At 40.2% G+C, this 12,330-nt stretch overlaps 1 protein-coding gene across 1 annotated transcript in view; it reads left to right on the forward strand.

Moving 5' to 3' along the window:
• Positions 1-12,011, forward strand: part of RGS6 (regulator of G protein signaling 6) — a 242,202-nt gene extending 230,191 nt beyond the window's left edge. Inside the window, exons 13-14 of the mRNA XM_044659970.1 lie at positions 3,384-3,450; positions 11,848-12,011. Of these exons, the coding sequence (XP_044515905.1) occupies positions 3,384-3,450; positions 11,848-12,011 (231 nt within the window). The remainder of the gene's footprint in view (positions 1-3,383; positions 3,451-11,847) is intronic.
• Positions 12,012-12,330: the final 319 nt, after the last annotated feature.

The raw sequence follows: 12,330 nt of genomic DNA on the forward strand, positions 1-12,330 counted from the left end.
TGGGGAGGAGGAAGGAAGGAAGGAAGGAAGGAAGGAAGGAAGGAAGGAAGGAAGGAAGGAAGGAAGGAAACTAAGGCGAAAGAGAGACAGACATAGAGTGATGGCCCCTACTGTCTGGCATCTAAAAATACCACTTGAAAAATATCAGGAGGGTCATTAAATGCATGTTGGGTATGAGCTGACATTTATCTCATGCTGAAAGCTGGGAACTTATAAGGTGATCATCTAAAACACAGCCTAAGATTGACATGTGCAGCAAATAGTTTCATCTAACTTTGGTCATTGTAAATTCTGAGTTGATAAATGTTAAAAGTCTTGCTCTAGCTAGGTGGCTTAGTGAACAGCAAGCCAGACCTTGATATGGGAAGTCCTCAGACACTGCCTAGCTGTGTGACCCTGGGAAAGTCACTTAATCCCCTATCCAATGATGGGCAAACTACAGCCCAAGGGCCAGATTCTGCCCCTTAAAATGTTCTATTCAACATTATTCCTAATCTGAGGAATACAATGAGTAGGATACAATACAATGAAACTTTGAAAGAGTTGCCTTAGAAACAGACTGACAGATGAGCATTTCCTTTTCTTGTGCCCCCTCTTTAAAAAGTTTGCCCATCACTGCATCCCTTAACACTCTTCTGCTTTGGGACAGATAGATACACAGTATTCATTCTAAGACAGAAGGTAAGGGGTTTTTTTAAGTCCTGCATTATCCAAAAATGAATAGACTGAATGCAACTATACTTCTAAATATATAGAGGCACTCATCCTACTTTTTGAGAGCAATGTGCCAGGAGCTCCCTGGCATACCCAAATGCCAGACAAAGGTAATTGTTTCCTCTCTCATCTGTGATCCCACCCATGAAGTCGAGGCAAAACAATAAGCACTTTATTAAGTACCAAATGTGTACCTAAGTGGCAGGGATAGAAAGAAAGACAACAGTTTTTGTCCTCAAGAAACTTACATTCTAGTAGGAGACAACATGCAAACAACTATGTCCATACAAGACATGGAGAGGATAAATTGGGGATAGGCAGGTGCTAGTATTAAGGGAGATCAGGAAAGGCTTCCCATAAATAGTAGGATTTTAGCTGGGACTTGAAGAAAGCCAGGAAGCACAGATGAGGAGGGAAGAGAGTTCTAGACCCAGAAAGGCAGCCAATGAAATATACACAGAAGTTGGAATGCTTTGTACAATGAATAGCAAGGAGGCTAGAATCACTGGATCATTGAGTTTATGAAAGGGAGTAAGGTATAAGAAGATTGGAAAAGTTGGAAGGGACTGGGTTATGAAGAACTTTAAAAGCCAAACAGTGGATTTTTTATTTGATCCTGAAGACAAAGGGGGGCTATCAGTTTGAAATGAATGGGGGAATAAAATTTATTTTTATGTTTCTTTTTTCAGAATGTCCTAGGACAAACAATACTTTCTATGACTTAAACCAGTAATGAAAATACCACACATCAGAATCCCTGCAGGCATACTGGAAAACCAAATGTTAACATTTTCTGTGTTTAATTGTATTTCTTCTTTCCTTGTTAAATATCTCCAAATTTCATTTTATTCTAGTTCAGAATACTAAGAAGTATTGGGCAATGTAGCAGCCTGTGGCTACACGTTTGATATCTCTACCTTAGACTCTTCATTATATGCTGTACTGCTCCTCGCCCACCTCTGATGCTATCTTGGCCATTTAACCCAATCAAATTTCCCTCATATTTAAATCCATCAGTAAGCTGATCCTTATAATCCACCCATGGCTCTTGTTATTTATTAAGTGGATCATTCCACATGATTATGCGTTTGCCAAAATTGACTATGCCATATTTGTTTTGTCCTCACTGCACTGTGGGATGTTGAGAAAAACATTCTGATTGGCTGCTTCAGATTGGTTGATTCACTGCCTTGGAGTCCATCAAGTCTTGGCTGTTTCAGCCTATTCATTGACCTTATCCCTATTCATTAACTTCACTGCTTATGGTGTTGGAGTTTGTGTTGTTGTCTCTAAACTACTACTAATAATAAGTCATGAGTAAAGAAGTATGAGCCATGTAGTTTTTCTACCTGAAAACTGGGCTATCTATCTCATCTCTATAAGCCAAATTCTTCTTGGCAACAGAAGATAAAAAGTGATATTCATATCTTCCCCCCACCCCCAGCTGGATGCCTCAGTGGAAACCATTTGCTGGGATTTCAAAGTAGGGTTGTTGAAGGAATGGGTGGGAGGGAATTGAGAGGAAAGAGTTGGAATTTGCTTTAAATCTTTAGACTAAAAAAACAAATCAGAGGAACATTTTCTTAAAGAATTTCTTCACAATTGGCTAAGAGACAGAGGAAGACACCTCATCTCACTGCTACTTTAAAAAAAAAAGCAATGAACAACAAAAGGGAAAAAAACCATTTATTTTAAAGGGATTGCTTGGGGTAGCTCAGTAGACACAGAACCAGGTCTGGAGAAAGAAAAGTCTAGGTTCAAAACTGGACTCAGACACTTGCCAGTTATGTGACCCTGGGCAAGTCATTTAACCCCAATTGTCTTGTCCTTACCTTTCTTTTGACTTGGAACTGATACTTAGTATTGAGTCTAAGACGGAAGTAATGGAGAATGAGAGAGGGAGACAGAGAGACAGAGTCAGAGACAGAGAGAGAGACAGAGACAGAGACAGACAGAGACAGAGACAGGAGGGGGAAGGAGAAAGAAGGAGAGGAAGAGAGAGAGGGAGAGACAGACAGACAGAGACACCAGGAAAGAGGAGAGCAGAGAGGGAAAGAGAAAGAGGGAGAGGGAGAGGAAGAGAGACAGAGACAGAGAGACAGAGAGAGGGAAGGAGAAAGAGGAAGAGGAAGAGAGAGAAGGAGGGGGCAGAAGGAGAGGGAGAAGGGGAGAGAGGGAAAGAGGGATTGCTTGATCCCAAGATGAATACTTAATAAGTAAACAGCCCAAGTTTGGTTGTTAATATTGTAAACCACTGTAATTTTTCAGTGACTGGCACCCTGGGTGTCTGCAACTCAACTACATAATTGGTCATGTTATTATTGCTTATACAGCTTACTTATAACACTTATGTAAGTGCATGCATATGTGTGCATGTATGACAAATAGTTAAGTATTGCATGTAAATGTATGTGAGCACTGCCTGCTGTGCTAGGCTGAGCTATCACCTTCTATGTACAGTGTATGGTAGTGAGTATACCATAGACTCTATATCAGCATGAACATCAACTGTATGTGCTTCTTCTGTGTGCTATAAATACCTGTTGTGTGTTCTGCATGCCCGTTATCTATTGGTATCAATGTAGGGGCTCCTCTAGGACAATAGGTATTCACGGTTTCCATTGGATAAGTTATTCTTCACTTCCCTTCCTAAAAACCCAATTGCATAGTGCTGCTGGCGCAGAATAAGACTGGCTACCGCGTTTCACCCCAGAGGTGGCTACCTTCCAGCAGCGGGTGAGTGATCCCTGTATCTCTAATGGTCTGTCCTATGCTTTGGGATCCTTTGGATGGAAGGTGCTCTGGAAATGGAAAGAATGATCAGTCTGTTGCCTCCTCTCTTCCTTCCCTGCTTCCACCAGTTGTGTTGCCTCACACATTTATTCCTATCTTGGTCTGTTTCACCATAGCTTCTTGCTCTGGTTGACAATGATGGCTACTTCTTCATCCTCATACCCAAGACAATGACTTTGGGATAAGCATCTCATTCAGGGTACTCATTGTTAGAAGAGTAAAGAACATCTATAGCTGACCACCAGTTTAGATCTGGAAGGAACTTTGATATTCAGCAAGTCACCAGATCATAGGAACATACATTTGAAGTTGGAAGGGACTTTAGAAGCCATTTAGTCCAACCTCCTCATTTTACAAATGAACCTGAAAACAGAGATGGTGCCTTATCCAGAGACACACAATAGCAGAGCCAGGATATGATGCCAGGCTTTCAGAATCCAAATCCATTGCTCCTTCTACCATACCATTCACTGAGGGGGGTAACCTTTCCCATCCACTACACTAATGAAGTTAAGCAGAAGTCCATCCACTTTCGTAATATCTTTTAAATCCTGTATCTTCACCCTTCATTACCATTGCTCTATTAAGGATTCAAGACTCCGCTCTCAGGTGAAATAGAGTAAAATCCTACAGGAAATAACAACCTCCATCCCTTTTGGCTAGATTGCCAACAAGATGAGCTTTTGAGATCCATTGGGTCTTCCTTTTGGAAATCAGGGGGAATTGTGGCAGCTCTTTAGGAAGTCTTTGTAGGAATGACCTAAAGCAAGAAAGAACATCCAATGGTTTAAGATTAGACGACTAAGTTTTCTTTGAAGCATCCCTTCAAATTGTTGCTTTAAGTACCCGCATGATGACTCTATATTTGTAATATTGCCACTGGGGTTAGTTCTAAATTGATCTCATTCCAATCCTCCACATTCCAAGGTGGGAAAAATCAGGGAAGGAGAGAGAGCTCTGTCCTAGATATGTTTGTACCAAAATGGATGTTAATGTGAACTGTTGTTTCCTATCAAAGCTTGATGCTTCATTGAGCTTCAGCAAGATGACCTTGACCTTTACTTTGTAGATGGCCCTTCTGGCTCTTGGAGGGAGAAGCTGCAGGAGGGCTGCCTAACAAGAAACCCAGGCGATACATATGCTTGGGTGATGGGCATTGTAATAGATTGTGAGCCTGTGGGAAAGGTGGAGAATATCCCACTGAGTTCTGGGAAAATTCCATCTTGCCAAACCTTGCATAATGAGATTAGGATCCATAAGACAAGTGGCTGCCTCTTTGATCTTTTCCAGAAAGTTTCATAGCTCAAGAGATAGTGAGCTTGCCCTCAGATCTTGGGTTCAAGTCACCACTCTGACTCAGAATGACCACATGACCCTGGGCAGGTTAATAAATGTCTCAATATTCTAGACAACTCTCTACGAATGTATATCTACACACAGTTGTAAAGGAAGTCTTTTCACCAAGAATTCCCTAGACCACTGAAACCACAAGTCTTGTCCTTATCCCTGGCCTTCTTATGAATGAATTCAAGTTGTTGTCTTTTCAGCAACCCCAATTCAGGAATTACTCTAACATCCTACATGAGAATAACAGATAGCCATTAACAGCAGAGCTGAAAAGAGCTGCCATGTATCTATTTACTCAATTTGAATTAGGATCTACCCACTGATGACCTGAATCCTAAGGATCAAAGTTTTAGAATGGAGAATCTGAACTTAGTTAGAGCCTACTACAAAAATCTTCTTATGACTAAGGTCCTTTACTAAATTGGCTGTCCTCCATGCTTTATTAGATTCTCTGGTAAGAGCTATCTGGTCCTTGGCTCAATGTAAACTCTTCTTATTAGAGACAATAGGTGGCACAGAGGTTAGAAAACTGGCCCTGGAGTCAAGAAGACCTGAGTTCAAATCCAGCCTCCAACATTTGCCAGTTGTGTGACCCTGGGCAAACCACTTAGCCTCTACCTACCTTACTTTCCTTATATGTAAAAAGGGAACAATAATAGCACCTAACTCACAGAGTTGTTCTAAGATCGTATTTGAAAAGCACCATGCACATGATAATTATTATCAAATTTGATGAACTTACTCACAAAAAAGGGGGAAGAAAGAGGAGAAAGGCTAATTCCAATTTTTCTTGAGAAAAAAAGACCAGTAGCAGGTGATCAATAGCAGTTGGTAAAGAAGGGTCAGAAGAACTGCCAAGGAAATGAAATAAACAAGGAAAATGGCAATTCTTACCATAAGAGCTTCCCTACCTTTTTTCATTGTGAAGTCTCACTTGGAAGAACACTGGATTTGGAGTTAGGAGATTTGGGGACTAGGCTCGGCTTTATAACTTACTAGCCATGTGGCTTTGGGGCAAATCTCCTCCTAAACCTCAGTTTCTTCACAATCGAAATCAGAAAAATTATACATCAGTTACCCTTACAGGGCTGTTATGAGAATACTGTTTTGTAAACCATAGAACAATAGAGAAATTGCCAAAATCTTTGGTTACACCTAGGGGGCAGAGAGAAAAGAAGTCTCTCATTGCCTGGTAAAAGCAAACCTGGAAGGTGGGCCTTTGGAAAGAGTAGCCTTGGGGGAAGCTGGGTGGCTCAGTGGATTGAGAGCCAGGCCTAGAAATGGGAGGTCTTGGGTTCATATCTGGTCTTAGACACTTTCTAGCTTTGTGACCCTGGGCACCCATTTCCTAGCCCTTCTGCTTTTCTGCCTTGGAACCAATTGACTGTAGGTAGTGATTGTAAGACTGAAGGTAAAGGTTTAAAAAAAAAAAAAGAAATATAGGAGTCTGAACTATAAGGAAGAAAATATGGGAAGGTATACAAAGCTTGTAAGTTATAGATGTACCAGGAAGAACTTCTATAGGTTTGTTAGGAAATTGATGTTAGGTAGATGATTTAACAGTTTAGAGTAGAATTTGGTGTTCATCAGATTGAAGTGCCAAGGCTTTCTAAGGTTTCTCCCATGCCGATTAGGCTCAGAAGTCAACTGAAATGTGTTGTTCAGGACACTCAGATTCCCTCTGAGATTATGGAGCCAGATCCAGATAAGTGTTAACTACTGAGTTATTTGGTTATGGTAAACAAATGTGTTTCACAGATTAATTGGTCTAGTTCATTAATTCAGTAGTCCCATCTCCTGCCTCTGCCTTCCCCCATTAAATACACACATACTTAGTGAATACTCTTCTACCTCAGGGCTGTGGTGGAGAGTTTGAGAAATAAGATGAAGACTTCAAGTAGAACCTGCCCAAGATGTTGGCAGGTTCTTGAGTGTTGGCCACCTAAAGTTATAGGACTGAGGTTTGTCCACCTCCCCAGGTAATGATGGGTCTTGCTTGAAGTCATCCATCTGTCTTCCTTACGTTAACCTGAAGCTTCATGGATTTAACCAGATCAAAGAAAGCTCTCAAAGGCCTGTCTTGGGTGATTTAAAGAGAAAAATGAGGAAATGACAGGTTACTTGAATAACATAAATAAATATGCTAATGGGCCTATTAATTTGGTCTCAGAAAGAAACTTTTAGAAAATGAAGTGACCTGGAGAAAACTGGCATGCCAAATGTCATAGGTACATAACCAGAAATGTACATTAGCTATTACATAGTTGGTTCAGGTCATGCTAACCAAACTCTTTGAAGGGTCATGTACATTATTTTTATTTTGAATTTACCCACTTCCCTGTAACTTCAACTTGGTTTTTATTTATGTGAATTTGTTTGTTCTCTTAATTTTCTGCTCATTAATATTTTCTTCCCTCCTCCTCCAGTAGATTATTTTAAAACCATTTTTAACATAGAACTTTGCCTTTTTTATTTTGTGTTTTTTATTTTATGTTTATAATGCTTATGGAAAAAATCTAATAGTATTTTTAAAACCAAATTAAAATTCCCATTAGAAACTGGGAGATGAGAAAGCTTGGTGAGAACATGGGAACAAAACTTGCCCAGTTGTTACCTCCTCATTACTCTCTGCTTCAAAAAAGACAGTCGCCTTTCTAAAAACATGGGACTTGGATACAAGACCCTCCCCTGGTCAAATCTTCAAAGTGTATGCTCCACAGTTCACCCCAAATCCAAGTCCCAGTCTGGCCATTGTGTGTGACCTTTGACAAGCCACAATTCATTTCTTTGGTATTTTCATGGATAAAATTGTGACGATATCACCAACATCTATTCAACTTCAGTTATTAAGAAAACCAGATGAGATAACAGATGTGAAAGCATTTTGAAATAGAGAGTTATCTTGTTTTTAATAATAAATGTGCATAGTCTTCCTCTAATCACAGGTCTAGATGGAATCACCATAGGTCATCTAACTTGGTCTCTTGTTCCCAAACAATCCCAAAGAAATGGTAGTAGTTCCCTCTCCTTAAGCCCTTTTAAAAATATTTTTTTTTGTTTTTTGTTTTTACATCACTTGAATTTCCCATCATATCACTTCCCCATTCTCTCCCAGAGTACCATCCCTTATATTAAGAATTTTTAAAAGCAGGGGGAAAAATTTCAGTAAAACATGCTCTCACTCCCTACAAAAGAAAAAAGTCAGATGTTTCATTCTACTACAAATAGTACTACAATAATATTTCCTTTCCTTTTAGGAATTATTATGGCACTTTGAACAGTATGATACAATTTAGTGCTCCTTAGTCCATCAACTACATAAAGCGGTGGGGAGATGTGTTTTCTTATATCTCTGTTTTCTTTTCCCAAGTTTTAAAGATCACCGAAAGAAATTTTGGTGGCTTCCTTAATCAAAATCTAACTGGTGTTTGAGTATATTTCTCTCATCAAGGGAGAAAAGCAGGAAAAGATAGTACCCATCACACAAATCACTCTTCATATTGTGGCTTAGTGCCTTTTCCTCCTATTCCACACCACCCCCCATTCCCAACCCTTAACTCAGATGCCCAGGTCATCTAATTTTTCTTCTTTATTCTTGCACTTTCTGCAGACATCAGGGTAGCTTCCATCCTTCCAAAGCCATATGAAAATCCAGTAGGAATTTGAATATCTTACTACCATGCATGGGTGACCATTTCCCAACAGTCACCCCCTGAGCCTCTAACTTCCTTTCTGTTGAAGTCATTTGTTAATTCAATCAAATACATATTCTTTTCCTGAAATATAAAAGGAGAAAAGAAAAAAGGAGGGGGAACCTCCCCAAAAAGGAAATTTTTCTCTAACAAGTGTGAAAAACACCTCAGTGGCACAAGAAGATGGTATGACTCCCATGTTACTTCAGTCAATGGGGCAGAATAAAAGGAGAAAGAGAAATGGGGATGGAAAAAGAGAAATGGGGGACAGAAAAAGGAAAAGTTATACTAGAAGCTTGAGATAGATGCCCAAATCAACTGAGGGGGAGGGGTGGAAGCATAAGGAATAGAATTTATCCTCAAATTGAGATAAAATCAAGCAACCAAGAAAGAAGTATGGAATTTTTACATCCTGTTTTTAAACAACTTAAATTTAACTATCCTTCCCTACCAAGCCACGTTGAGACAGATCATCATGTCCTCAAACAGTCCCAAAGTTCAAACACTATCTGTTATTCCAGTTTTCCATAGAGCCTTACCCTCACTGAAAAGCCCTCAGGTAAGTGGCAGGAGCTCTCGGTAACCTGATCAATGCATGCTTTATTGATTAATGTATGAAAGTGAAATGAACAAAATTGAAGCATGTGAAACAGCATGTTGATTTTTTTTTAAACAACACACATGTTGTGCAAAAGGGGAATCATTCCTTTTTGTTGTGTGTCTTTAAAGGAAGATAATAAATATAAGAACTGCATGGACTTATATAGGCCCCCAGCCATAAAAACAAGATAGCCATAACACTGAAGAGATGTCCCTGGCATGTGGAGCTCAAGTCAGATGAGGATGAAAATGAAATGGGTGTTCATGAACATGGCAAGGAGCACATGGGCCATGAAACTGAAGGTTCCTGAATTCTGTTGAATTACATTTACCAAAACTATTGGAGGTGAAAAAAAAAAAAAAACACTTTGTCTGCACGTAAAGATGTAGTCACATGATATCTCTGAGGCTTACCTTGCCTATCTGAGTTTTTCATCATGGTATTCCTTTTCATTTTGAGGTCATCTGCTCATGGCAGCCCATCTTCCTCCTCAGCTAGCATCCAATAATAATTCAGCTAATCCTTTAGGCTGGTCTGACCAGAACTGAGGCCATGACTCATTCCTGTAAAAAAAGACTCCTCCCTCCCTTCCTCACCCCCATCCCCAGCTTCTGTGTCTATCCAAGCATCTGACATCTATAAGATGTACCACTCTGACTCTAAGGCTGGTCCTTAATTAACAATAAAAATTTAAGAAGGAAAAGGGAAGAAAAGAAGGTATATACAGCTCAGAAAGGACTGTGTTGGGAAGTTCTCTTCTCTTGGTGCCTACAGAGTTAAAATGGCTCATAGCAAGGAACCCTGGATCTCTACGAGAATCATCTCGGTAACGGCTTGTCTGAACACGGGTGATTCTTCTAGGCAGGGGGCTGCCATCATTAGTGAGAGGTGACTTTGATCCTTGGTGAACTCCTTAGGAACCGTATTCCTTTAGAGAGGAAACAGCTAATGAACACACTTAATGACCTTCATCCTTTCCTCAAAACCTATGGTAGGTACCTTAGCAAAGTCTGTGGGTGGAATAAGGGGCAGCAGCTCCCCTCAGACTGTTCCATCCAGCTGTAGGAAGCCCTGGCCACTGGACTGAGGGGAGGTGGGTAGGGATAGTACTTCCTCCAAGCACTCTTGGCCCCCTATAACCACTACATTCTTCTTCTTATTGTTGCTTCAACACCGAACCAGATACAGAGGAGCTTGTGAGTGTCTACACTGGTTTTTCCCTCTGTAGAAAAACAGGATAAGAGAACAAACTGTGGGAGAAGAAATACAGAAGAAAAACAACTGCTTGATCATATGGTTGGATGGGGATGTAGACTCTAAACGATCACCCTAGTGCAAATATTAATAATATGAAATAGGTCTTGACCAATGACATATGTAAAACTCAGTGGAATAATGGAATTGTTCATTGGCTACGGGAGGAGAGGGGAAAAACATTAATTAATTAATTAATTAATTTGTTAATTAATTATACATTAAAAAAAGAAATAAAATCCCAAATGGGTTTACAAAAAGTCAGATACAAGTAAAAATTACTAAACAACAACAACAAAGAAAAGAGGATAGATACTATCTAGGACCAACAAGAACACAGCTAATGTATATTTTTAAGGTACAGACAAATTAATTGTAGAGCTTATTGAGTACTTCTTATGTATTCCCAAACAGAGCAACTTTCTTTTAGGTAGATCTGACTTGCCTGCAATCTATTTATCATTAGATAAGGAACTGTACACCTCACACCCATTCAGAAAAGTTCAAATCATTTGACTTAGGAGTCCAAATTGAGTCAGAATCATATGCTCCTAGAAGCATCACTTGAGAATATGGGCTTGTTTTGTTGTTGTTATCATGTTTATTTTTTGAATTTAAAAGGGGTCTTCTATAAAGAGTTTGATCAAGCTTTATGCAGAACAAATTGGGATTGGGAATGTTTATAGTATATGAGCATGTCCTTAACTATCAACAAATGATTAGCCAAATAATTCACCAGGAATGCCTCTCTGAGTGTTACAAGGGCCCTGGGCACAATCCAAGTTCATTCCAGTTTAAAATCTTTTCATGGTATTTATTGTCACCACTTAGTGATTCTTCTCAACTAGTTGGGAGAAAACATTCTGTAGCTTCCAAGGAGGGAGCTACCACTACCTTGGGACCAAACTGTATATGCCCAGCTCCATGGGAAGTGCTCTAATCCATCTACCTTCCATCTACTGCTATATACAAAGGGACTCCCTTCTTAATGGCTTTTTTTTTTAGAACATTTATCATTTCCCCAACAATTCCCATCCTCAGCACAGCCTTGTCCCAGATCCTCCAGCCCTCCACAGCTTCATTTCCCAACTCATTTAATAACCTTGACTAAAAGTAAGTTATAGGGGAGTCTGTAGGTATTAAACTCTGACTTGATGGTTAAAGAGCTTCCTTCCATGGGTAAGGCCCTGTACCGTCCAAATTTCCTTTCCCCTCCCCTACCACCATCCCTGGGTTCACCCAGCTCCATCCAGTATCCCAATGGATTTGAAGCTTCCACATTAAGCCTTCCAAACTTGGGGAGTCTCATGTGAATATGCCCCTCCCATGGAAGATGGTGGGCAGACTAGTTTGTTTCTGTTGCCTGTATAGAACTGACCTCCCTACCTGTCTGTCTATCTGTCTGTCTGTGCCTATGTGTATGTTTGTCGGTTGTCCTTCTTGCAGGGAAAGTCACTGGTGGGCAAGCGTCTCACGGGCCTGATGCAGTCCTGACAGTTCCACCAACTGAGACGGGAGCCGCTGACCACACAGGCGGGCGGCGGCGCTCAACATCTTCAGAGAGACTTACCTTAAGGGGCGATTTGGTTACTGTGAAAGAAAAAGAGTGAGGGGGAAAAGGGAGGGGGAGAAAAGGAGGACATACCTAGGACTGGATGGGGAGGAAAATGGAGAGGAGAAAAAGAAACCATCAGCAGAGCTGCAGAGATGCTGCTTTTTAGAGTTTACATCAACATTTTCTTACCTGTATAGCTTTGTTATAACACTCAGTTCTCTACGAGGTCCTTGTTTCTTCTAACCTGATTTCAGGAGAGAACACCTCACTGTGAACAGAGGGTTTTGCAGGGCCAAAAGTTTCCTGCTATGAATTATTCCTTGCTATCATTATCATTATTATTGTTATTGCTACTATTATTATTACGACGACGA

Source organism: Gracilinanus agilis, chromosome 2 (genome assembly GCF_016433145.1).
Source record: "Gracilinanus agilis isolate LMUSP501 chromosome 2, AgileGrace, whole genome shotgun sequence".
NCBI classification, from domain to species: domain Eukaryota; kingdom Metazoa; phylum Chordata; class Mammalia; order Didelphimorphia; family Didelphidae; genus Gracilinanus; species Gracilinanus agilis.